The 27,244-nt window shown below is 43.1% G+C and overlaps 1 protein-coding gene across 1 annotated transcript in view; it reads right to left on the reverse strand.

The window, feature by feature from the left end:
- The window catches only part of cstpp1 (centriolar satellite-associated tubulin polyglutamylase complex regulator 1), a 265,683-nt gene that overhangs the window by 93,091 nt on the left and 145,348 nt on the right, over nucleotides 1–27,244 (reverse strand). The window contains exon 3 of the mRNA XM_080191528.1: nucleotides 22,029–22,159. Coding sequence (XP_080047654.1) covers nucleotides 22,029–22,159 — 131 coding nt within the window. The remainder of the gene's footprint in view (nucleotides 1–22,028; nucleotides 22,160–27,244) is intronic.

Below are 27,244 nucleotides of genomic sequence, written 5' to 3' on the forward strand. Positions count from 1 at the left end.
TTGAAGTTAAGATGTGGATGTGCCGGCGTTGGACTGGGGTAAACACAGTAAAAAGTCTGACAACACCAGGTTTTAGTCCAACCAATTTATTTGATTGTAAACTCACAAGCTTTCGAGGGGACTCCCTCTTCGTCAGGTGAATGGAGAGTTCTGGCCTCGGACAGAACATATAAGGCACAGACAGTTTAGAGATTACTGATTAGAATGCGGATCTTTACACCTAACCTGCTGTTCAAGTCCTAAAGTGGCCGACAATGTGTGTGGAAGGAGCACTGATCACAGGTTAAAGAGATGTGTATTGTCTCCAGACAGCACAGTGAGTGAGGTTTTGCAAACCCAGGCAAGTCACGGGGGTTACAGATAGTGCGACATGAACCCATTTAAACCATTTTCTCTTTTTTTCCATTCATTCATCGACCTTATTGCAAACGCTTCCTAATTTAAATAAAGAGGATTGGGACAATTCAGGTCACAAATCCATCCCAGTTGAGATGGAGATGGAACCTTGTGCTGTTGGCTCCAATTTGATCCATACCAACCAGAATCTCTCCCACTCTTACTGCCTGCTGTTGGCTTGTGTTGAAAGGATTTGCAGGTTGCTATGCAACCTGTTAGGCTGCGCTGTGAATGTACCTTCCGCGGACTGAGGCTTGAACCTGGAACCCCTGGCTCAGGGGCAGGGTCGTTACCCACTGCACTCTTCAAGGAGGACATTAATTTGCTTAAAATAAATAGATTAATTCAAACATTAACTAAGCAAAACAATATTATATGAGAATATTAATCTTGTGTCTACAATATCAGCAACATTCTTGTCTCAGATGAAGTCTTTTCCCACAGGGACAGAAATCTGGTCAGACTGACCCATTTTCATGTATTTCATAACTGCCAATTACAGAAGTCACAGCATCAGCAGAGGCTTAAAGATAATGATTGAGTATTTAGGGAGGAAGGGAAATCAGATCTTCTGTGAGAATCTCAGCACAAATTGCACGTCCAAGAAACCTTAATTCTCAAGTTAGTGCCATCTCTGATTAGCTCTGTCTGCAACCTAATATTAAAACAATCAGACAACATTTCATTCAATGTTTAGCTTCTACTATCATAGCTCGCAGTGTACAAGTCAACACTGTGTATAAATTGGCCTGGTTTTCTCCACTCCAAAATCATGCTTTTGCTTATACTAAGTGTATAAGTTAACATGCTACACTCACATCAGCAGTCAGCCTCAACTTCCAACACACAAGAGGAAGTTTTACTTATTGGTATCTTATAAACTGTGCGCAAAGTATTGAGCATATGATACAGGCTGCATTGCAAAGGTGCATGGGAGTTTAAGACATGTCCATACAGAACAAAGCCCATGTGGCAAATGTGGGGCAAAGCACCCACAACCACACCAGCTGTTCACTTTTATACTCGGCATGTAAGTCAACCCCTGCTCTTAGCGGGATTTAATGAGCTTCAAAGGTTAATATCTATGGTAACAGCATTAATAATAAAGAAAACCTTTACATGTTCTCCCAGGTTTCTCAGGCCCCAACAGTTGCCTCAATCTCATGACCTTCTTCATGCAACTGAAATATTTTGCACACCTTGTTTAAACCTTCTCAAGGATGTGTCATTTCTGGATTAGCTTCATCCCAGACCCTGTTCTTCCTCCCTCTGAAATGGAGAACTCCCTAAGCTTACTATCCCTTTCCCCAGAGAGACAAATGGCTTTCATTTCTATTGCTTCTGTTTCATAGTTTGCTTAATCCCCACTCAGTGATGGGCTACTCCATGTTGCTGTGGCCTCACTTCAGTCCCAGCTCATTATTTCATGGGACATGGGTGTCGCTGGCTGGCCAACATTTATTGTCCACCCTTAGTTGCTTGAGGGCAATTGAGAGTCAACCACGTTGCTGTGCTCTGGAGTCACATGTAAGGACGGCAGATTTCCTTCCCGGAAGGACATTAGTGAACCAGATGGGTTTTCTCGACAATGGTTTACGGTCATCAGTAGATTCTTAATTCCAGATACTTTTTTATTGAATTCAAATTCCACCTTCTGCCGTGATGGGATTTGAACCCAGGACCACAGAAGATTAGTTGAGTTTCTGGATTAATAGTCTTGCGATAATGTCACTAGACTATCATCTCCCTATGTAAAGTCTGGCCAGCCTAACAAACACAAACAACAACTGAGTAATGAGACTAAATCAGTTTTGAGGAAGTCAGATTGGCCTCGAATTCCACAGGTACAACCAGATCTGCTGAACTCTCCAGCCTTTTCTGTTTTTATTTCAGGTCTCAAGCAGCTGCAATAATTTTGCTTTTAAATCAGTTTGAGACCAAGGTGAGATGGGAAGCTGATCTCTGTAGGAATTGCTTTCTCCACTCTATATTAGATAGGAACTTATCTTCATTAACATAGAATAAATTATCTAACATGTTGGGATGAACAAAGCCCACTTGATTTCATCCTTCTGGCTTAGCAACCTTTCTTATCCCAGAAAATGTTTCAGCTTTTAAAATATGAGAAGTTATTCGTATTCTGTTCAGTGTCTAGTTGTTTGGTAACATCATTGTAATGTGAGCCGAATTCCAGTTCATAAGATGTAGGAGCAGAAGTAGGCCATTCAGCCCATCAAATCTTCCCTGCCATCCAATGAGATCATGACTGATCTGATTTGATAATCCTCAACTCCACGTTCCCACCTTGGATAAGGAATGGAAATGAGGTTCCTGATGTGCACAGTGAGAAACGCAGCCTGCTACTGACAGGGGAAGGAGACCATCACAATCCTTTCTGCTTGCATCAAACATGACTTTGGCCTCCTCGCGAGGTTTTCGGCTCCCATCACCCATCCCACCCAATGAAAACTGGAGCAGAAAACCCTGGCCAATGTATTGGTAATGGGATGGTTGAATTTAATGGCAAGAGCAAGAAGGCAATAAATTGGAAACTGTCAAGCTTCCCGAGTGTTCTTGAGATTGCACCAGCCAAACAATTCTTAAATAGTCCAGCACACTTCATGACTATATTGCGGGATGACAAACTGTACTGCTTCAAGTGCCCCAAACACTTGTGCATGAAACAAACCATAGATCAACCATAGATCATAAGTCAACATCTTTTCCCAAAGGAAGGGGAGTCTAAAGCTCGAAGGCATAGGTTTCAGGTGAGAAGGGAGAGATATAAAAGGGTCCACAGGGGCAATTTTTTTTCACAGAGGGAGGTGAGTGCCTGGAATGAGCTGCTAGAGTTGGGTACAATTTTGTCTTTTAAAAAGCATTTAGGCATTTACACGGGTAAGATGGATATAGAGGGATACGGGCTGAACACGGGCAATCAGGATTAGCTTAGGGGTTAAAAAAAAGGGCGGCATGGACAAGTTGGGCTGAAGGGTCTGTTTCCATGCTGCAAATTCTATTAGAAATAATGCAACAAGTAAACTTTTCAGAACTGGGATAATTATTCAGAGGGTAGAAACAAAGGGAAAAGAGAAAAACATGCAAACACTCAGCAGGTAAGGCTACGTCTGCGGAGAAACACAAGCCAGCCAATCAATGTTTCACGTATAAGTCCCTTCCTCAAGAGAATGTCCAGCTTTTTCTGTCTTCTTCTTCCAGCATCTGCAGTATTTTGCATTTTGTTTAGAAAGTAAAAGAACACAATTGCTCAAACTCACATTAATGTGAAAGTGATTGCTTAAGTGGCTGCACAAAAGCTGCCCAAGAACATCAGCTCTGAAATGTCCAGAAATACTCCCTTTCAGTCGAACTGCAATTCTAATCCTTTCTCTCCCTCAGTGAATAGAAACCAATTTAAGAGTGCTTTTTAAATTTTTTTTTACTTAATTCTCTCTGAATTCATTCTCCTCTACAAATAGCTGTGTCACTTGAAGCCTTTGGCTTTCATCCGACAGTAGCTGTTTTTGCTGCCAGCAATAATTCTCCGATGCTTCAGATGCGTCTCTTCAATCAGAAGCTTTGCTCTCGAGTTGTTCAATCTTGTTGCTGAGGCCTGAAATCAAGATTTATCTGTTTTGGTAGCAAGCCGCAAAGCAAGTTAATCATGTTAATGAAAAAGTTAATGCGGTGCTCTGTAAAGCTGAAGAAAGAATGGGGACACAATGACAAAAGGGAGACAAAACGGCTGGATTACCGAGTTTTCAAAAGCTGATTACCCTTCAAGTACGATTTTTAAAAAAAATTCTGGAACTGTTGTAAACATCTCCCATGCAGCCAAAACCAAAACATAATCAAGAGAGAAAAGAGCTGACATTTCGAGTCCAGATGACCCTTTGTCCAAAGAGCCACCTGGACTTGAAACATCAACTCCTTTCTCTCCTTACAGGTGCTGCCAGACCTGCTGAGATTTTCCTGCATTTCCTCTTTCGGTTTCAGATTCCAGCTTCTGCAGTAATTTGCTTTTGTCCAAAATATAATCAAAGCCTGTTTGGAACCATTTATTCATTCTGATTTCTTTCATGTGATGTGGGTGTTACTGGTAAGGCCAGCATTTGTTGCATTTGCTAAGGACCATTTCAGAGGGACGTTAGGAAGCAGCCACATTGCTGTGGCTCTGGAGTCACATGTAGGCCAGACTAGGCAAGGATGGCAGATTTCCTTCCCTAAAGGACATTATTGAACCAGATGGGTTTTTACGACAACTGACAATGGTTTCATGGTCATCAGTAGATTCTTATTTCCAGATTTTATTTGTTGAATTCAAATTCCATCAAGTGCTGTGGCGGGATTCGCACCCAGGTTCCCAGAACATTAGTTGAGTTTCCGGATTAATTGTCTAGTAATAATACCATTAGGCCTTTGCTTCCCCGCGAAAAGTGGAGTAGAGAGGCAAAGAGGTGCAGAGAGAGAATGCCAGAGTTTAGGGCAAAAACAGAGCCATCAAAAGTGGGAGAAATAATAACTGGGAATGAAAAAGGAGGCAGAATTAGGAGAGCATTGATATCTGGGAGGATAAGCGGGTTGGAGGAGATTGCAGAGATAGTGAGGAGTAAGGGAAGTGAAGACGGCGCAGTATGAAAGATATTTTCAAAGTCCTGTTACTGAGGCTAGCTTTTCAATTCTAGACTGAAATCTGAATTCCACCAGCTGCTGTGGTGGGATTTGAACCCATGTCCTCAGTGCATTTTTCTGGGCCTCTGGAATCCTAATCCAGTGACGTTACCGTTGTGCCACCATCTCCCCAATTATGGGCTACTGTGTGAACTAATAAATAAATTGACATTTATTATTTGGAGCCGATATGGATAAAAAATTACACGATGAAAACAGCCAAGCTGCCAAAGGCCATCTGTAACATCAAAAACAGAGTGGTCGAAATGATATTGCACCTGCGGGTGGCAGTGCAAGCACAACACTGGGTGACCCACTGGGAGAACCAGAGAGTGACCAATGTCAGGCAGTTTATTCAAATGGAGCCACAGATACTCTGAGCAATTGGAGGTTACTTCCATCAGACAGATGATAAAAGTTTATCATCAGACAGATGAGAAAAGTTCACCTCTTTTTACTGTTTTGGAATAGTTTATGTCATAAGTTACTGCTGCATTATTTAGTTTTTGGCACTGTCTTTCAGCTTCTAAGTAATTGGTCTGTTTTAGTCTGAATGTAAGGGCCTGATAATGTGAAATAATTCACCTTCCAAAGCATTCAGACAGACATGGTGAGTAGCCAACACTGTCACACCATGATAAGAGGTTAGTTGTCTTCCCATTATAACCATTTATACTATGCGTGCAATCACATTTCAGCTGTAAGCCTGAATATTAACAGAGGCTTTAGTATACATCTCTTTGGAATTTCAAACCTATCTCCTTGTTGCACAGTTAGTTCACCTTTCTGAGCAAGGACCCCTCACACATCTTCGTCTGGTCTGTGTCTTCTGATCTCTTGTCTACAATCAGCATTTGTTTCCCAATTTCCTTCCGTTCTCTAATTTGTCCCATTTCTCCAAGTCATTTTTCCCTCTCTCCCAGCTGCCCTCGACCTTCTCTTTCCCGATGTAGATCATTTCTCTCAGTACACTTTGTCCCGGTGTGCCTTGATGTACGAGGGGTGGAATTCACCGAAAGCATTTCTAAGTATTGTCTTGAACAGGGGAAACTGACGAGATTCCTGCTGGATGGTTCAGGACAAGTCAGCTCACAGTTCAACCCCCCCGTGGAGATTTTTTTGGACCGGGGACCTAAAGATACCGGTAAGACTGGCTCCTCAGAAATCGGGACACTCCAATCTCAAAGTCAAGTTGAAGCTCCCCCCTACCACCAACCTCCCCTCTCCCCACCCACCCCGTGGACACTGCGACCCCCACCCTCCCCCGCTGATATGGGGAATACCCCCAGCCCTTGGCCTGAAGGGGCAATCTCCCCCCTCCCTCACTAAATGTCAGGGTCACCCCTTCATACCATGCAGAGTGACAACCACAACGCCCCCCCCCACACAACCCCTGCCACACCATCCATCCCTGCTGGCATCCGCTATTGAGCCATTTAAGGCCCTGTCCCCTTCAGACCCCACCCATTTGCCGATGCCACCCTAGTAATTCCAACCTGGCAATGTCACCCTGGAAGTGCCAGGTTGGCACTGTCTAGGTGCCAAGGGCAATGCCAGAGCACTGTCCAGCCATGGTCTTCACCACCCAGGGGCTTCAATGGCCTCTGAACCCCTCCCGCCACATGGCCATCAGGACTGGTCTCCACTGCGGACACCAGTAGTGATCCGTGTTGGGTTCCCGCTGCAGACAAGGGCTGGTGACTTGTTGCAGAAGGCTGGAGAAATCGGCTCCAAACCAGCCTTGCATATTTAAATAGTTCTTGCCAGTGCTAAATGCGCAAAGGCCCCTCCCCAACAATTGTCCAATCTGTGTATGAGCAAATGGGGCTGGAGAATCGTGGGCTTAGTACTTTCCAATGATATTCTCATCTTATCAGTTGGTCCTTTGATTATCTCAGTTACCTGATACCCTTTCATTGAATCCTACAATGCAGAAGGAGGCCATTCGGCCCATCGACTTTGCATCCAACCACAATCCCACCCAGGCCCTACCCCCATAACCCCATGCATTTACCCTAACAAGTCTCTCTGACACTAAGGGGCAATTTAGCATGACTAATCCACCCATCTTTGGACTGTGGGAGGAAATCGGAGCACCTGGAGGAAACCCACACAGACATGGGGAGAATGTGCAAACTCCACACAGACAGTGAACCAAGCTGGGAATCAAACCCAGGTCCCTGGTGCTGTGAGGCAGCAGTGCTAACCACTGTGCCACCATGCCGCCCATGTGTGGTGTGTAAAAACCCTGCACCCTCCTGTTCTTTATCACCTAACTCTGCACATTCTTGTTCAGCTCTATTCAAGATGTTTCTTCAATACTAGCTGAATCAGCTTTAAGATATAGAGTTCATCCTATATTTACTCATGTCTATTGTATTAATTCAACTCCAAAACAAGAATCCACTTCAAACAAGAAACACCAGCTTATGTCCCACATATTTCATGTTTTAGACTGCTTTAAGTATAAAAAGCATGTTTCTCCTTCACCTTCTCCCACCCTTCAGTTACCCTGCAGCAGCTGGCAATGCCTGGCTGACAGAACAGACAGTTTCTGTCTATAACAGTCTATGACCAACATGGGCATGTGAGATTACCCTGGGTAACGTGTCTCAGATGCTGATTTTCCCTATTGTTTAAATACCATTCTCCTCCTCTGCCAAGGCTTTTGCAATACAGATCAGGAAACAAATTATAGTCATTATCTACCTGACTGTCTCATTTACATACAAGCATGATTAACAACAGAAAAACAAACACAAAATGTTGGAAATACACAACACATCACTCACTTGCTTCAAATAGGCTTAGGCTCAGAAGCTCCCACGTGTAGAATCATAGAATCCCTACGGTGAAGAAAGAGGCCATTCGACCCATCAAACCTGCGCCGACAACTGTCCCACCCAGGTCCTATCCCTGTAACCCCTGCTATACCCCCTGACACTCAGAGACAATTTAGCATGGTCAATCAACCTAAGCTGCACATCTTTGGACTGTGGGAGGGAACTGGAGCACCCGGAAGAGACATACGCAGACACGGGCAGAATGTGCAAACTCCACACCGACAGTGACCCGAGACTAGATTTGAATCTGAGTCCGTGGCACTGTGAATTGCAGCAGTGCTAACTACTGTGCCACTGTGCCGCCCAGGTATACTAAAAAAGCAATGTTTCTAATTCTTAGATGAGCCACAATGTACCTCTGACCAGTCAGGAAAAGATCAATTTACTGCTACTCTCCACCCATAATACCTTAGCTACACCCTTGGAACTGTCTCCAATAAAATAATATTTTTCCTTAAATAAGAGGACCAACTGCTTACAGAGTACTCCAGATGTGGTCTCACCAGTATCCTGATGAATGAGACAGCATGTTCTTAGGTCCATTTCCCTTCGCTAGTTTTTGCTGGAAGTGGTCACAAAATTGACTCTGCATTAAGCGTTGCTGACCAGGAGATTCTCCCACTCTTACTGCTCGTCATGAGAACTTTGGAAAGATTTACAAGTTGATAATCAAAGAACAAAGAAAATTACAGCACAGGGACAGGCCCTTCGGCCCTCCAAGCCTGCACTGACCATGCTGCCCGACTGAACTAAAACGCCTTCAAATCAACTTGCTTGATCAGGCGATGAATGCCCCTTCCTTCACAAAGGGACATCTGGACTCGAAACCTCAGCTCTTTTCTCTCCTTACAGATGCTGCCAGACCTGCTGAGATTTTCCAGCATTTTCTCTGTTGGCCCCTTCCTTCACCATCAGGTGCTGTGGAGTGGGTCTTGAATTTGGGTTGTCTCACTAGGAGGGAGGGATGTCCCCCTGCTCCCCCCCCACATTGCGCCACAAGACCTCCTGACCTTGAAAGGGAGGTTAATGTTTTGGACCTCTGCAAGTATTTTCTGTTTTAATTCCCATTTATAGGGTTTCTTGCTGCCAAACCCTTTCATTACATATAGCTTGTCTTTATTTTTTAACTTGGCATGAGACAAAGGAAACTCACTTTCCACTTATCTCTCTAGCTCAAGCAGAAGGAATCTACTTCTCAAAGGTCTAATTGTACTACATCACATAGAAGCTGCATTCAATGGAAGATTCTGTTGAATGCCATCTCCCTGGAGTTGTGTATAAAGACTGACCAGATTCAACACAGATTACCATAACGTCCAATAAATGTGGTAATCTGTATCTTGCTGCAAAGATGGCAGGAGATTTAGAATCAGTTGTTTATTTGAGTTTGATGCAAATACTTGCTTGGCAGCTCTGGATAACTTTGAAGACATTTCTTTTCAAATTTACGAGTAAACGACTTCAGGGTTTATACATAAATGTTCAGGAAGATCCGACTGCGAAGTCAAAACAAACATACAGCTGCAGCTGTCACACTGGAGATTCATGGGATGGTTAAACACAGAAGGAGGCTATTCAGCCCATCGGACTTCTGCTGACTCTTTGGAAGAATTATCCATTAATCCCACTGACTTTTCCCCAATTTTAGTTCTCTTTAACCCATTATCCAATTTTCTTTTGAATGTTAACATTGAAACTGCCTCCACCATCCTTTCAAACATTGTATTTTGGATTTCAACAACTTGGCGTGTATAGTGTGTCCTCATGTCACCTTTTGGCAATTACCTGTGTCTTCTGGTTACTAACCTTTCTGCCTCTATCAAAATCCTTCATGATTTTGAATGCCTCTATCAATCTTTATAACCTTCTCTGTTCTAAAGAGGACAACCTCAGCTTCTCTACATGCACCCCACCCATCCCCTCCCCCATCTGAGATCCCTCATCCATTGATGGATCATCTTCCCATCCCACGAAAGTCTGTGGTGGTGGTGGTGGTGGTGGTGGGGGGGTCCCGGGGCGGGGGGGGCAGAAAATCCCAGCAAGTGGTACTACACCTCTATCTGCCAAAAACTTGGTTCTGTCGCAAATTCTTCTCAGATTCAGTGACTTCGATAAATGGATTCCATACTGAAATGGGCTTATATGCTCTAGATCAACTTACAAAACAGCACGACCTCAGTATTAAGTAAATACAACCCTTTGGAATTGAACTGGGTATCCTGTTTTTTGCACATGCCTTTACATGCACTTTTCTAATCTTTTGGAAGGTGTGCAGAGTTACTGCTGGTAAAGTGAAGCTCAATACAAATCAGCAAGTTCTTTAATTCACAGTAATTTGAGTACTGATCAAGCTACTAAATACAACTTAGATTATTGTACTTAACACAACCAAAAAGAGTTTCAGCTTGCACTGGACTTCAGAGGGTATTTTTCAGCGCAGTTTTTTTTGAAAGGTCAGAGGAGTGCAAAGGTTTGAGGAGAAAGATTGTAAATTTGAGCTGGTTTAAAAACATCGTGATGGAAGTCAGACCCACGCCCAGAAAAAAATCACCATGCAGGGAAAATTTCTGTCAATTTTACCATTTATTATGCCTTTGGAGAGGGTCCTAAAACTAAACTCCGGCTGGAATTCTCCACTTGTTCACGCCCCAACACCGCTACAAGCGAGGACAGAGAATCTGAAGCTCAGTCAAATCTCCATTCACTGCTGCGGGAGCAGAGATTCCCACTGGCACAGCCAGGCAGGGACAGCCAGAGAATTCCGGTCAGTGTGTTTTAGGTACAAAGATGTAGGGGACAATTCTCAGGGTCAGGAGACATCAGCGGAGGCCGTTTCGCGGGTTCCCTGCTGGTTGCCACAGGCCTCCCTGCGTCTCTGCAGCTAAGAGTTTGAGCATCATCAGCTCCGTGGTGAGCATTTCCACCTGATTAACAGGCCTGGGACTGAAGTCTCCAGTCCCGCTCGCGTCTCTCCCCCCACCAGGAGTGGTTCACTCCAGTGGGGTTCGTTACTGCTCTCCACTAATGGGGAACAGGTACCCTCACCCCACTGGAGGGAATAGAGGCCACTGTGGCCCCCCAGGAGGTCAGGGGTAAGGGGGGGGGGGGTGCCCCCAGGGCAATGCCGCCTCAGTGAACCTTAATTATTTATTTACATATGGTGGGTGGGCTTCTGACTTAAAATAGGATTCATCATATGTGCTGGACGAGGCACAGAATTTTAAAATGTTTAAAAACTAATTTTAAGCTTTGTTAATAAAATTTTAACAGGTTGCCGCTTTGTTTTATTTGTTCATGGAATGTGGGCATCACTGGAAGGTATGAAGTGGAGATGTTGGCGTTGGACTGGGGAGGGCACAGTAAGAAGTCTCACAACAGCAGGTTAAAGTCCAACTGGTTTGTTTGGAATCACGAGCTTTTGGAGCGCTGCTCCTTCCTCAGGTGAGTGACTCACTTGAGAAAGGAGCAGCACTCTGAAAGCCAGTGATACCAAATATACCTGCTGGACTTTAACCTGGTGATGTGACACTTACCATTAGCAGGGCCAACATTTGTTGTCCATCCCTAATTGCCTTTGAACTGGCTGGTTTGCCAGACTATTTCAGAGAGGGTTTCTTTACTCACTATTTCTTTACTCAGAGGGTAGTAAGGGCGTGGAATGCCCTGCCTGCAGCAGTTGTGGACTCGCCAACTTTAAGGGCATTCAAATGGTCAGTGGATAGGCATATGGATAACATTGGAATAGTTTAGGTTAGAGGGTCATTAGATTGGTTCCACTGGTCAGTGCAACATCGAGGGCTGAAGGGCCTGTACTGCGCTGTAATGTTCTATGTTCTAGAGCAATTAAGAGTCAACCACATTGTTGTGGCGCTGGAGTCACATGCAGACCAGACCAGGTAAGATTTTAGTGAACCTGATGGGTTTTTACAACAATGATTTCATGGCTAGCAATTCCAGATTTTATTGAATTCAAATTTCACGATCTGCCATGGTGGGATTTGAACCCAGGCCCCAGAGCATTATCCTGGGTCTCTGGATTACTAGCCCAGCGATAATACCACTCTGCCACTGCTTCCTGTACGTGTTGAAATATTTTGTAAAGCAATAAACCAAACGTTCTAAAACATTGCCCGACTGTATTGGCTTATAGCAGATGCTGTCTGTTAATCTGGAAATGATCCAGAGTGGAAAATTGCACAATTAATTCAGAAAACAATTTTGAGCACGGTTTCCTCCTATTCAGTATTGGAGACTGAGGTCATTGTTTGCAATCCCCCTTCCTAACGATTGGCACCGTTCCTCTCCCTGTAACAGTCTGAGATTAAATCCGTGTGCTCGTAAACTTGGGGTGGGAAATTACAGCCTCGTTCGTCCTGATACTGTAAAATCCCGCCCAGGGTCAATGGGCCTTTCCATTGCCCTCCCCTCACCCATTGCGATTCCCGTGACCGGCGGGGTGTAAAATTCCAGCCTTGGTATCATATTTGATATCTGACCACACACTTGTGCCATCACAAAGACTTTCTATTCCCACCTCCAGAATTTCTGTACTCATCTGCTGCCAAAACCTTCATCATTGCCTTTGTCACCTCTGTAATTGATTATTCGAACACACTCCTACCTTGTTTCCACATTCTCCCTCTGTCAACATCAAAAGCTCTGCTGCTCAAGCTTGTTAACTCACAGCAAGTCCCGTTCACCAATCACCTCTGGAACATTTGGTTTATTGCTTTACAAAATATTTCAACATGTACAGGAAGCAGTGGCAGAGTGATATTATCGCTGGGCTAGTGATCCAGAGACCCAGGATAATGCTCGATCAAGCAACATCTTGATTTTAAAATTCTCATTTCCATTTTGAAATTCCTCCACCCCTTCCTATTGCTGTCATTTCCTCCAACCCCACAACCCCTCTGAGATATCCAAGTTCATCTAATTCTGGCTTCTTGATAAAGTTTCCAACTGTTATTAAATATATCCCTGGAGGTTCCATCATGTGACTTTCCCCAACACTCCAGTCATTAGTTGGCCAACACATCCATCCTTGTGATTTGCTGCCTTCCTATACCATCTGGAAAGTAAAAAGACTTATCACCTCATTGGATAGAACCCCTACTGTGTAGAAGGAGGCTATTTGGCTCATTGAGTTTGCACTGACAACAATGCTACCCCAGGCCCTATCAGCACACATTTACCCCGCTGATCCCTCTAACCTATACATCGCGGGACACTAAAGCGCGATTTAGCATGGACTGTGGGAGGAGACTGGAGCACCTGGAGGAAACCCACGCAAACATGGGGAGAACGTGCAAATTCCATACAGACAGTGGCCCAAGCTGGGAATCGAACTGAGGTCCCTGGCGCTGTGAGGCAGCAGTGCTAACCACTGTGCCACCGTGCTGCCCATCACCGGATGATGTGTGGTTGTCAGACTAGCAGCCTTTTTTACCCCATTTTCAATATTTTTATATCTGATTAAGAGAAATGTTCAAATGACAGAAAACTTTTTAAAAAATTATTCCGATGATTTTTCTCCAGAATTGCACACAGCTGTATCCTAGGCGATGATTTCCAAGCCCTGGCAGGTCAGCCCTAGAGAGTTAGCAATTCTATTTCTTGAACATCCCTGATTTGATCTGTGACCCTGCTTTCAGTGTCAAGGTCTCTAAAATTCCCTCTCTATGCCTAGTTTCAGACACTTCTTAACGCTACCTCTTTGACCAAGCTTTTGATCACTTGATTCGTTGGCCAAGATTTGGCAATCTTGTTTTCCCTGTTGCCTGCAAGAAGGAAGAATTTGGCGTTCAGCTAAAACTTTATTCACTGCAACAGGAACAAGGAATCCCAGCCGCAGGCGAGGTCAGAGAATTCCAACCAATATATCTCCTTATGTGGCCTGGTGACAATAAGAATCATAGAATAGAATCATAGAATCCCTACAGCGCAGAAGGAGGCCATTCGGCCCATCAAGTTTGCACCAACCTCAATCCCACCCAGGCCCTATTCCTGTAACCCCACATATTTACCCTGCTAGCCCCCTAACACTAGAGTCAATTTCGCAGGGCCAATCAACCTAACCTGTCCATCTCTGGAGTCTGGGAGGAAACCAGAGCACCCAAAGGAAACCCACGCCGACATGGGGAGAATGTGCAAACTCCGCACAGACAGTGACCCGAGGCCGGAATTGAACCCGAGCTTCTGGCACTGTGTGGCAGCAGTGCTAACCACTGTGCCTGCTACTGTATAATGCTCCTTTGATGCATCTTTGAATGTTTTATCTCTTTAAAGATACTATGTAAATATAAGTCTTTGTTGCCGTGAGGAGAACAACTTCAAGTATTCTGGAGTTGAGTTGATTCCGGAGTTGAGAGGGTTGGCTTATGAAGAGAGACTGAGTAGACTGGGACTATACTCATTGGAATTCAGAAGAATGGGGGTGATCTTATAAAAACATATCATATTATGAAGGAGAAAAAATAGAAGCGGGGAGGTCGTTTCCACCGACAGGTGAAACTAGAACTAGGGGGCATAACCTCAAAATAAGGGGGAGCAGATTTAGGACTAAGTTGAGGAGAAACTTCTTCATTCAAAGGGTTGTGAACCTGTGGAATTCCCTGCCCAGTGACGCTACCTCATTGAATGTTTTTAAGGCAAAGATAGACAGATTTTTGAACAGTGAAGGTACTAAGGATTATGATGAGCGGGTGGATAAGCGGAGCTGAGTCCACAAAAAGATCAGCCATGATCTTATTGAATGGCGGAGCAGGCTCAAGGATCCAGATGGCCTACTCCTGCTCCTAGTTCTTATGTTCTTATGTTGACAACACCAGGTTCTCTAGCTATCCATGTAATCCCTCACCCTTTGGACCAATTGGTGAATCTCTTCTGTACGGCTTTCCAAACCTTCACAATCTTGCTAAGATGTGGTCCCCTCCCTCCCCCCAGACTGGACACACCACACCCAGATCTTGACCACCAGATGAGTAAGTGAAATTATCGTACTGTAAAGAGGACTACTGGAGTACACTGGAAAATGCTGTTGACAGAGTTGAATAAGCGAAATAGAAGCAGTTTTACACGGCGAGAAAACAAAATAATAGGCAAAGGAATGACAAAATTCAATCGGAGGTCGGGGGGGTGATCTTGAGCCCGCATTCATTATCTATGCAAATGCCGGCAGGGGCTCAAGATATGGAAGTTGAAGATCTTGCTGGTAAGATCATCATCTCGGATCTTGCCCACCTCTTGCCAGCAACATTATGCCCATAATGCGATATTATTATTAGTTAATACTATACGAAATATCAAAACAAGATGTGAGCTTCTCCAACTGAATATAATTTGGTCTCTTTGACTTAGGCAATGGCACACATGCTTCCATGTGGATATCCACACCAAAGACTTTGGGTGGGATTTTCTGGCACTCCCCACGACGTGTTTTCTGGTGGCAGAGGCGGCTCGCCACTGGCTGCCCGGGGAACTTTCCGGTGCTGCCAATATCTACGCCTCTCCCGCCTCGCTGTGGGTGGGTCGTCTTCAATGGGTCGGAAGATCTTTCCCTGCAGAAAGGGCCGGAAAATCCGACCCTTTGTTCTGAGGACACAACATTTAATCTGCTGCTTCAGAGCAAAACAGCTCCTTACACTGCATCACATGACGTTTCTATTCTACTTCAAAGAAATAAACATATATTAGCTATGCTTTCTGTTGACCCAAGTTTCATATCACTCAAAATCTACTAAGAAAAGTTGTAAAAAAAATCTAAGAAAAAGAGAGTCTTACCATCAAAAGGGCCAATGATTTTAATGTTATTTCTTAACTTTACTTTTAATGTAACGCAATGAAAATATTTATCAGCAATAACTTGTTTGCTCTTTTCCCTTTTGGGTGAGTTAAAGTTAAAATCATTGATGATGTCCTTATGGGGTTTTTCCCAGCACAACTAAGGCCTGTTGAATGGACTTTATCTTTAAAAGGATCTTTCTTTTCTATTTTTCATGAACATACATGTACTGCGGTGAGAAATTTGATACAACATATTTTTGTTCTCACATACACATGCTACAGAGAACTTGATTTTGCTATTTGCATCACAGGCCAAGTTTGCAGGGACATGATAATGTTGCACAGCTTGATCTTTCATCAGTAAAATTCCCGGATTTGGCACTAACACAACGTAACAGGAGGGTAAGTTTGTACAGCTCTTCCACCTGCAACACTGGGGATTTGTTAAGGAGTAAAATCCTGCAAATGTTTCCAGCTATGCATTCTCGTACAGCATTTTTCCACACACTCAACTGTCCTTTGGACGAAATTACTTCATCGCAACTTGGTAAAAGAAAAGTTATCTGCTCTGAGGAGTTACTCGTTGCTGCACTGACTTGCTTTGTCAAGAAGCAGCAGCCGATTTAGAGCATTCTTTATCTGGTGAAGAGCTTACTTGTGCATTGCGTCAGTGAAATGTACCGAGTGAGAGCCAGGTGTTTGCCCACTGGGAGGAATGGAAACTCACCCAGGACGATTAATTTGTAACGCTCAATTCTCAGAAACTGCCATGACAAATTTAATTTTCAGCTGAAAACCTTCCCCAATATCGGGGAGAGTCTGTGTCTGGCAGGAGTGTGAAAGTGAGACTGCTGCGTTTAACGTGGCATGCCTAGAAATAAATGCCAGCCCGGGGTGGATTGTTTCTTGAGATTGCCCACAACATCTGCCACTGACAAGAAAGGAAGAACTCTATTTTGGTGGTACTTCATGCTGCCAGAGACACAAGTGGCACCTCAGTTACATTATGGTGCTGTCAAATTCCAGCCTTTCACAGTGACAGTGCTGTAAATGCACACATGTACACAGCCTGCAGTTCAAAACATTTCAGCTGATTTTGAATGAAGGCTTTATTTGTCAATTGCAGTGAAAACTCAATAGAATAATTATTAAATAACCCCAGCACTATAAAACGACACATGTTCAATCAAATTTCTTACCCAAAATTGATTAATATCTATTGCAAGCTTTGTGGTTTGGCAATAACATAAAAGAAAGAATGCAATATGACTGAGTTCCTCATAACCGTACTTTGAAAATATATCAACTGTAATATCACATTCTTCTCCAGGTTAGAAACTAGAATTATTTTGTTTTATTAAGGATACATGTATTGGCAGAATGTCACAGAGTGACCCTGTACGAATAGGCTTTCACACTTCTAAATGCCATGGCCATCTGGTGGGTATTCAAAAATTGCACTGTTGTAGGTAAAGCTACCTCTGAGACGAATTGTGAGTCAAAGTACAGCAGTTTATTCAAAAGCTTTTGGGAGACACACCTGTCACCTGACAGTGGTTCCCCAGGTGTCTCTCCGAATACAAGTTAAGAGCATATATTTATACCCCCCCCCCCCCAACCCCACCCCCCTTCCCCTGGGTCACGTACGCATCTTCTCATTCTCAGCAGGTTCTCAGGCTGTGGGTTGTCCTCCATCATGGGAACATGGTTGCCTCGGTATTTCTTCATGGTTATCTCAGGGCCGCAATTGACGTGTGTGATTAGCCCTTAGCTAACATACAGGCTGACAAGACAAGTTAAACTTAACGGGCCGGTATAACAATCTATGCTCATAAGTTGTATAACATATGTATATGTATAATATGTTAGCACATGACACATAAGCAGTATATAATGAATATAAATATAAAATATACTTAGGACATGCAGACTTCACTATATTAGGCGAAAGTCCACAAAATTAAAGACACAACATAACTACAAGCTGGGTCAACTACATTTCTAAGCAGGCTTATCATAGAACTTGTGTACAATAGCAAGAGCAGCTGCTATCTCCCTGTCTGGGTCACCTGAAACTTGTGTACAACAGCAAGGGCACTGAGCAGTCTGGGCACACGAAAACAAAGTTACATTTATCTGAAATATATGCATCTAGACTATAAACAGCTTCATCTAGACCACTGGATGTTATTTCTCATTCTCTCAAGTATTACAAAGTTCATTAACTCATTCCTTACTACAGCACAACCCTTGAAAGTCAAACACAGCATATATGCATTTGCATTTGACAGCAAAATGCTAATATGGATTTTTAGGAAAAGCATTGAAATTTGCATACACTTGCTGGGATGGATACAGCTCCAACAAGAAGCTTGACACCATCCAGGACAAAGCAGCCCGCTTGATTGGCACCACATCTACAAACATTCAATCCCTCCACCATCAACATTCAGTAGCAGCAGTGTGTACTATCTACAAGATGCACTACAGAAATTCACCAAAGATCCCTAAGACAGCACCTTCCAAACTCACAACCATTTCCATCCAGAAGGAAAAGGGCAGCAGATACATAGGAACACCACCACCTGCAAGTTCCCCTCCAAGCCACTCACCATCCTGACTTGGAAATATATCGCCGTTCCTTTGCCATCGCTGGGTCAAAATCCTGGAATTCCCTCCCTAATGGCACTGTGGGTCAATCCACAGCATGTGGGCAGCAGCGATTCAAGAAGGCAGCTCACCATCACGTTCCCAAGAACAACTAGGGATTAGCAATAAATGCTGGCCAGCCAGTGATACCCATGTCCCACAAGTAAATAAGAATGAATTTTAAGAATATATATTCCACGTGATAATATAAAAGGGTTCAAATCTTCTCTTTAACATGTGTAACCTCATGTCACAAACTTGTTAAATCTCCCAGTTTATTTGATAAGTGAGCAGGACTGAATGAAATGCATCTAAGAATACTGAGGAAAGCGAGCTGGAAATAGTGAAGGCACTGGCCACAATCTTCCCTTCCTCTTTAGAAGCAAGGGTGCCAGAGGATCGGAGAATATTACTCCCTTGTCCAAAAAAGGATGTAGCAATAAACCCAGCAACTACAGCTCAGTCAGCTTATCCTGGGTTGTCAGGAATCTTTTAGAAATGATAATTAAGGACACAAGTCACAGTCACTTGGACAAATGGAAGTTATTTAAGGAAATCCAGTAAATTGTGCTTAGCTAACTTGTTTGAATTTTTTTGATGAGGGATCAGAGGATTGGTACGAGTAATGTGGTCAATGTGGTGTACATGGACTTCCAAAAGGCATTTGGTAAAGTGCCACACAACAGACTGTGAGCAAAATTAATGCCCATGGGATAAAAGGGATAGTGACAGCATGAATGCAAAGTTGGCTGAATAACAGGAAGCAGAGAATACTGGTGAATGGTTGGTTCTTGGATGGGAGGAAGATATATATATATTGAGGTTGTCTAGGAGTCACCAGGACCTCTGCTTTTCTAGATTTATTTCGATGAAACGTAAATGCGCGGGCACAATTTCAAAATTTGCAGATGGTACAAAACTTGGAAGCATTACGAACCATGGAGAGGATATGGAACACAGAGGGCTGGTGGAATTGAAATTCAACACAGAGAAGTGTGAAGTGATTCATTGCGTAGGAAGAATGCGGAGAAACAAGATTTAAAAAAATGCAAATTTAAAGGTGGTATGGGGCACAGATTTCTGGATGTATATGTACCAATTGTTGAAGGTGGAGGAGCAGAGCATGTTTAATAAAACCTAAGAGAGTGTGGGCTTTATTTATAGGGGCATAGAGTACAAGAACAAAGAGGTTATAGTCAATCTTTGTGGGACATTGGTTCAGCCTCAGTTGCTCATAAACACATGAAATAGGAGCATGAGTAGCTATTTGGCCACTTAGCTTGCTCCAAAATTAAATATGATCATGGCTGATCTGTTTGGATCAATTGGAGTACTGTGTCCAATGGTGGGCACCATACTTTAGGAAGGATGTGAAGGCTGTGGCCAAACGTGTCTCCTAAGATGGCGATTTGTAAGAGCACGCTGGGGTAACAGGACGAGCACTGAAACAGACAAGGTGCAGCCTCAAAAGAAATTGGACAGAGATAAACAGGCTGCAGCTGCAGGAGCTGGAATACACCGGATATCAGCCACCTCAAGGTCAAATCGGGTTGTTTACCAGACTCAGGGACACCTTAGCCTCTTATTTAGGAGGGAGGTATGTGACCTTCATGCCTCCAGCACCTACAGGCATGGCTGTTGGGTACACATCCAGAGGTCGTTGTGGCAGCATCTGATTGGATTCTTAGCCATCAGGGTGATCAAGCTCTGATCGATTGATTGGCAATGGCCAAAAAAGGACGTGAATACCAACAAAGTATAAAAGGTGCAACACAATAGAAGAGTATCGCTCTTTCCCCAACAAAGAAATGACAACAATGGTGACCTTTGCCAGCAACAACCAGCACGAGGAGCGCCACCACACCAAAGAAGGAAGGAAGACCAGAGGCAGAGTATCAGACCAGTCCAAAGCACCAGACTACGCAGAGGACTACAGAGACCAACCTGCAGATAATGGCCAATATCTGCCTGGGTACTTGCCAGTCACACAAAAGTTCAGTCAAGGTTTAGTCTTGGACTTGAACGTTAGTATTCTGTAAGATAATTTAAGATTGATTGGGTGGGTGATTAGTAATTGTGTGTGTGAATAAATGTTATTGTACTAACAAGAAGTCTACTCGCAATACTTTGTCCACCGTATAAAGGTTAAAACAGACTGTGAGGCAGGCACAACAAGGCATTAGAGAGACTGGAGAAAAAATTTACAAGAATGATTCAAGGGATGATCCACCAGATGTCAATATACAGCATAGCATTACATCAACATGCAGCAAACCTGTCCTATATCCCCCCTATTGGAATAAATCTAACATTCTGGGTCAATAGATTCAAGACGTGGAGCTGCCGGCATTGGACTGGGGTAAAACATACTAAGAAGTCTCACAACACCAGGTTAAAGTCCAACCAGTTTATTTGATAGTGAACCCACAAGCTTTCGGAAACGCTGTTCCTTCATCAGGTGTGTGTCCAGGGTTTACTATCAAATAAATTGGTTGGACTTTAACCTGGTGTTGTGAGACTTCTTACTCAGTAGATTCAATGCAGTAAACACAGCCTTACAGGCTACTCATTATAAGTACCAAAAACTGGGTCAACACATTCTTCTCAAAATGCAGCATGTATATTAGATTCACACAGGCACAAGATTTCAAAACATGGCAATGCTCATGCAAGTTTAATTTTAATTTTTAGGCCTAGGAATTGTGATTTTTATGAGCTCTCCCTTAAGCAATCCTTTGAATATTATATGACCTGAGCTATCTCAATCCCAAATAGAACTTAAAAGCGGAATGACAGATCTAACAGATTCGTTGAAAGATCTGAAACATTGGTTTTAAAAAATCAACTGGTTCTGGCTCCTGCGGCTGAATAACTGTGACTACATAAGACAAAAAAAAACATATTTTTTAAAAATCCTAGTTTTCCCAGTCTACCTGTGGTAAGTAACATTTAAAAGCAGAATAGAAAAGTTTTGTAGAGCGCACACTTTTTTTTCCAAACTGCATGAAGATGGAGCTGCACGGAATACTGCATACTGCTACGACTTTCACCAACTTTTACAGATGCACCTGTGGAAAGCACCCTTCCTGGATGCATCACAACTTGGTATGTTTCCTGCTCTGACTATGATCACAAGGGTCATGAATGTAGCCCAGTCCATCACACAAACCAGCCTCCATCCATTGGCTCTGTCCACTCTTCCCACTGCCTTGGAAAAGCAGCCAGCATAATCAAGGACCCCACGCACCCTGGACATGCTCTCTTCCACCTTCTCCCATCAGGAGAAAGATACAGAAGTTTAAGAACACGTACCAACTTCTTCCCTGCTGCCATCAGACTTTTAAATGGACCTATTATAAATTAGCTGATCTTTCTCTTCACCCTATCTGTAACTGCAATGCAATATTCTGCACCCTCACCTTTCCTTCTCCCCTATGTACTCTATAAATGGTATGTTTTATCTGTTTAGCACACAAGAAACAGTACTTTTCACTGTATCCCAATATATGTGACAATAATAAATCAAATCAAATCAAAACTAGCTACTATACAACAGACATTGAATACATTCTGGATAATCTTTGAATAAAATTTGAAAGTGGAAGTTCAAATTAATTATGTTTATTTTTGCATATAATGCAGTAATATCACCAGCCTTCTTAAAGGACGGCGAGAATGTCTTACCTCCATTCTTGCCTATTTGACGAAAGCAGCGCCAGAACATTCGTATAAATGATGCTCGATTGTAAGGGGTGGCTTTGATGAAGGTGAATTCACGAAACAAAATGTGACTCCCATGTTGGACACTGTTAAAACTAAATAGAAAAATAAGCATTAATTATGAGTCATACACACAAACAAACAATTGAACAATTCCATTCATTACTGAGGCTTTATTAATTCTTGGGCGTCGCTGACAAGGCCACCATTTGTTGCCCATCTCTAATTGTCCATGGACTGAATGGCTTGCTAAGTGTTGACCATATTGCTGTGGATCTGGAGTCACATATTGCTCAATGATTAGTAGTATACAAACATAGAAAATAGATGCAGGAGTAGGCCATTCAGCCCTTTGAGCCTTTCAGTCCACCCTCATAAGTTGGGGAAAATCTTACCAAGCTGAGATGTGGAACTGAAATATCCTGGTTTATCTACCCAATGGCCTCCTAACTTGTCACGGTGAGATTGGCGATGCCTTGGCTGGCCCACCCCTGCCCCTGTTGACGTCCTTAAGTAGCCAATTAGCGATCACTTACAGGCCATTTCCACCCAACCTCAATTTTGAGGAAAATCTGATGAGAGGAGTTCAGGGGCAGAGAGCAAGCTTGGCAAGTCAAGTATCAAGGTGCGGTATTTACCTCTGTCAAAAACCCTAACTCCATCCAGGTCTGCCCCTCCTGTGGGCTCTCCTGGACTCCAGGACTTTGAATTTAGGGATTATTTGTAATCTCAGTCCTTGCCATTGCTGATATTGGTGTAAGTAGATTGGCTGGCAGCACCCTGAGGCAGGAAGAGGAAAACCCTGTCTCTTGTCAAATAGCGCTTCCTACAGGGTAGCTAGTATCAGAGGGGATGTGTTCCCCTGCTAACTCTTCAGCTGGTTGGGTGGGAAACCCAGACATCTGGAAAATCCTGCCCGTGATTTTACAAAAGTGGACAGGAAATAGCAATGTGATGGCAAATCAGTGTCAGAGCATTGAGAGTCATTCAAAGAGGGGATAAAGAGAGTTCAGATCAAGTACGTCCCCACAAGATCTCGCAAATCTACACCAACCCTTTTTCTGCTGCCAGCCTGAACACAAAGTCCTACTTTTGTGCCATAATTATTTCTGCTCATTTCTACAGTATATATGAGCATACACCATGTTTGGTGTAAGAATTAAAGACCGCAGATTCAAAATTATCCCCTGAAAACTAACCTTTAAAGGCCTATCCAGTCACTGCATGCAATCCTTCATATTTTGCAACTGAAACATGATTTAGTTTGAACTGACTTAACTGGCGTGTGCCAAAACCCAGTGACAAGTCTGCATCAGCATGACTGTAGACAATCAGAACACCAAATACTCTCCAGAGTAGATTCCAGAAAATGGAGGCAGGAAACACAAATATCTTCGAGTTATAAAGAAAATGCAAAGAGCAAAGTTTTTCAATGAAGAAAGCAGAATTTCAATGGCTATCAGTAAGTGGATAAATGATAATGATGAAGTGATTTTTGGTAAATGATATGATTAAGTGATTTTGAAATACAAGGCGTTTGTGATAAAATCAGTAAATGCCAGGGTAAGGCCACACTGGGCCAGGTGAAGACTGATGTAGTGCTAACACACCACAATTCACATTAGTGGAATCATAAAGGATCTAAAGCACAAGGACATTTCATTGAAGGAGCTATTACATTGCAAGTGAATAAACATGAAGTTCAAAGCCCTTTTTTCAGCTTTATAATGATTTATTAAGCACAGCTTGCCTTTTGTAGTCTGACTTCAGTCAGCATTAATTTACATCACAGCTGGATTGAAAGATAAAACAGAACCCCTACCTGAAACTTCTTTACTCCTTTCATTTATACAACAGAAACCTTTTTTTTCAATTCTTTGGTTAATCTTCATTTGAAAATATTTTGAGCAGATAGAAACTGAAGCAAGATTCACAAGAGTACATCCGTACCAGTGATTTCCTTCCTGCGTTTTTCTCAACTTTATAAAAACAAATTCACAGAAATTCATTCATGTCGTGATTTCTATATTTATGTCAATAATAAAACAATGCAGAAGGCCATTCAGCCCATTTTGCTCATACCAGCACTTTGTAAAAGTTATCCAATTGTTTCCAATTTTTCTTTTCTTTCCTAATAGTCCTGCAAATCTTTCCTTTTCAAGTACAGATCCAATTTCTTTCCTGGAATTACTATTTAGTCAACATTGCAGATCATAACTTTAAACCATTTTACTCATCTCCCACATGGCTATTTTATTTATGCATTGTGGTTACTGTCCTTCCTGCCTGTGGAAACAATCATCCTCTACTTCGTCTATTGAAAAACCTTCATAACTTTAAACAATAACTATTCAATACTTTGTACAGCTTTGTCATATCTCCCTATAAATTTTCTGCTCTAAGGAGTGCAACCACAGCTTCCACACTCTCATCATGCAAGTGTTGTCCCTTATTCCTGATGCAGTTCCAGTAAATCTTGTACCTTCTCCAAGTACGTGACATCTTTCCTAAAGTATGGAGCCCAAAATTAAACACAATCCTCCAGCTGAGTGCTAACCAGTTAATCTGAAATGTTCAGCATAATTTCTTTGTTTCTGCACACACTATGACTATACTTATAAAGTCCTGTATCACACGGTAATTTTGCTTCTTTTAAAAAAAACCTCATCAACTATCTTGCCACTTTCACAGAATTGTGTTTGTGAAATTAATAGAAGCTAATATCTGAGTCTGTATCGCAGCAGAATGCATTACATAATGGACCTTGGGGCATTGGTCATAAGAACATAAGAACATAAGAAATAGGAGCAGGAATAGGCCATCTAGCCCCTCGAGCCTGCCCCGCCATTCAATAAGATCATGGCTGATCTGTCGCTGCTCAGTTCCACTTTCCCGCCCTCTCTCCATAACCCTTAATCCCCCCTCTTATCAAAAACCCATCAACCCGCGTCTTAAAAATATTTAGCGAGGCAGCCTCCACCACTTCAACGGGCAGAGAATTCCAGAGATTCACCACCCTTTGAGTGAAGAAGTTCCTCCTCAACTCCGTTCTAAACCGCCCCCCTTTTATCTTGAGGCTGTGCCCCCTAGTCCTACCGTCCTTTCTGAGCGGGAAGAGTCTCTCCACCTCTATCCTATCCATCCCATTCATCATCTTATACGTCTCAATGAGATCTCCCCTCATTCTTCTAAACTCTAACGAGTACAAGCCCAGTTTATTCAGCCTCTCCTCATAGCTCAACCCCCTCAACTCTGGTATCAGCCTAGTAAACCTCCTCTGCACTCCCTCCAAGGCCAAAATATCCTTGCGCAGGTGCGGCGCACAAAACTGCACACAGTACTCCAGCTGCGGCCTCACCAATGCCCTATACAGCGGCAGCAAGACCTCCCTACTTTTATATTCAATCCCCCTCGCTATGACGGCCAGCATCCCATTCGCCTTCCTGACCACCTGCTGCACCTGCAAGCTGGGTTTTTGCGACTCATGCACAAGGACCCCGAGGTCCCTCTGCACCGTCGCCTGCTGCAGTTTTTCGCCCCGTAAGTAATAGTCCTTCCTACCATTCTTCCTACCAAAGTGGACCACCTCACACTTGCCAACATTAAATTCCATTTGCCATTTCCTGGCCCATTCGCCCAGTCAGCAATGTTCTATTCATCAGCCTCATTTACAGCCTCTTTAAGCATTCCAAACTTGTTAACATACAAGATATACATTTGCATATTCACTTGAGCATACAGTAAGAAGAATCTGACAGTAAGAGGTCTAAATTCCCTATGCGGAACAGATTATACACAATAAAGTGTGTAAATAAACAACAGGAGTGCATTTTTGAAGTTTTAACTTGTATCTCCCACCCTGACTTGTATCATAAGGCATAATGGATAAGGTAGGAGTAGGTAAAATACTCGTTCAGTGAGCCAGTGCACCCTCGATGGGATGAATGGCCTCCTTCTGTATTAAATGATTCTGTGATTATGTATTTTTTTTTTAAATGTTTTTGGAATGTGGGCAGCTGGCAATGTGACATTATTGCTCATCCTAGTTGCTAGGAGGGTGTTAAAGAGTTAATGATATGGTTGGTACTAAAGTCATGATCATATATTGGAGCTAACCCTGGTATGAATTCTTCTTTTCTCTTCCCATGCCTCTTGATGCATGAGGCAGGCAAAACACACACTTACATCTGCTTCCATAGCTGGTCTTTTTCCTCGAACAGGTCACTTAGCTTATAGTTTGAAGGCATCACTCCACACCAAGATGGCTGACCTGGAGTCCACAGATGTGCAGGCTAGGCTGATTGGCCATGCTAAATTGACCCCGAGTCAGGGGATAGCAAGGTAAACATGTAGGATTATGGGAATAGGGCCTGGGTGGGATTGTGATTGGCGCATATTTGATGGGCTGAATGGCCTCCTTCAGTACTGTATGGTTCTACGGTTCTCACCCATTCCTACCACCTGCCATAGGTGTATTAGCAGGATCATACAGGTTGACAATCAAACTGTAAATCACCAAGTCCTGGAGTGAGACTTGAGCCTGGAGCTTCTGGCTCAGAGGTGCTACTCACTGTGTTACAAGGCCTCTCCTGACAGCAGGTACAAGATTACAGATTGGCACTGGTGTAGTGGGTTTCCTGGCATAGTTCCATCTGCTTATCTGGGCTGCATTTTTAAGGGTAGTCTGAAATACACAGGAGTACTAAATTTTCCTTTCTGATTACAAGCCAATTTATCAATAAATACAGGAGCACAGATCAGGCTAACTGCTCCTGAAGTAACTGTATTAAATTAATAGTAGGCAGCTCCCTAAAATCCAACCCTTTCAGCATCACTGCATTGATCTCATCAAGTTAACTACCTCACAGTATCATTCCAGTAATCTGCATGTCTCTTGGGTGTTCTGTCCTTTGAAGCTTAATCTTCTCGTGATTTGTGATCTGTTTCAGCTTCCCAATTCTCACCTAGAACTTGGACTTAAATTGATCAAAGGATTTTTTTTGTACTTTTAGCTCAATCATTTCAAGGCCAAAGTATACGATGTGAAACTTACATCAGTGAGCCTTCGTCAATGAAGCTGTACAAATCTCGAGATGGTTTAATTAAGGGGTGATCTGGACAAAGTGTTATAGCTCACTGAGGGAGTCTGAGTCACTCTGACAACGTACACTTTTAAAAAC

This window comes from Carcharhinus amblyrhynchos, chromosome 6, assembly GCF_965287045.1.
Source record: "Carcharhinus amblyrhynchos chromosome 6, sCarAmb.v2.hapA, whole genome shotgun sequence".
Lineage (NCBI taxonomy): Eukaryota > Metazoa > Chordata > Chondrichthyes > Carcharhiniformes > Carcharhinidae > Carcharhinus > Carcharhinus amblyrhynchos.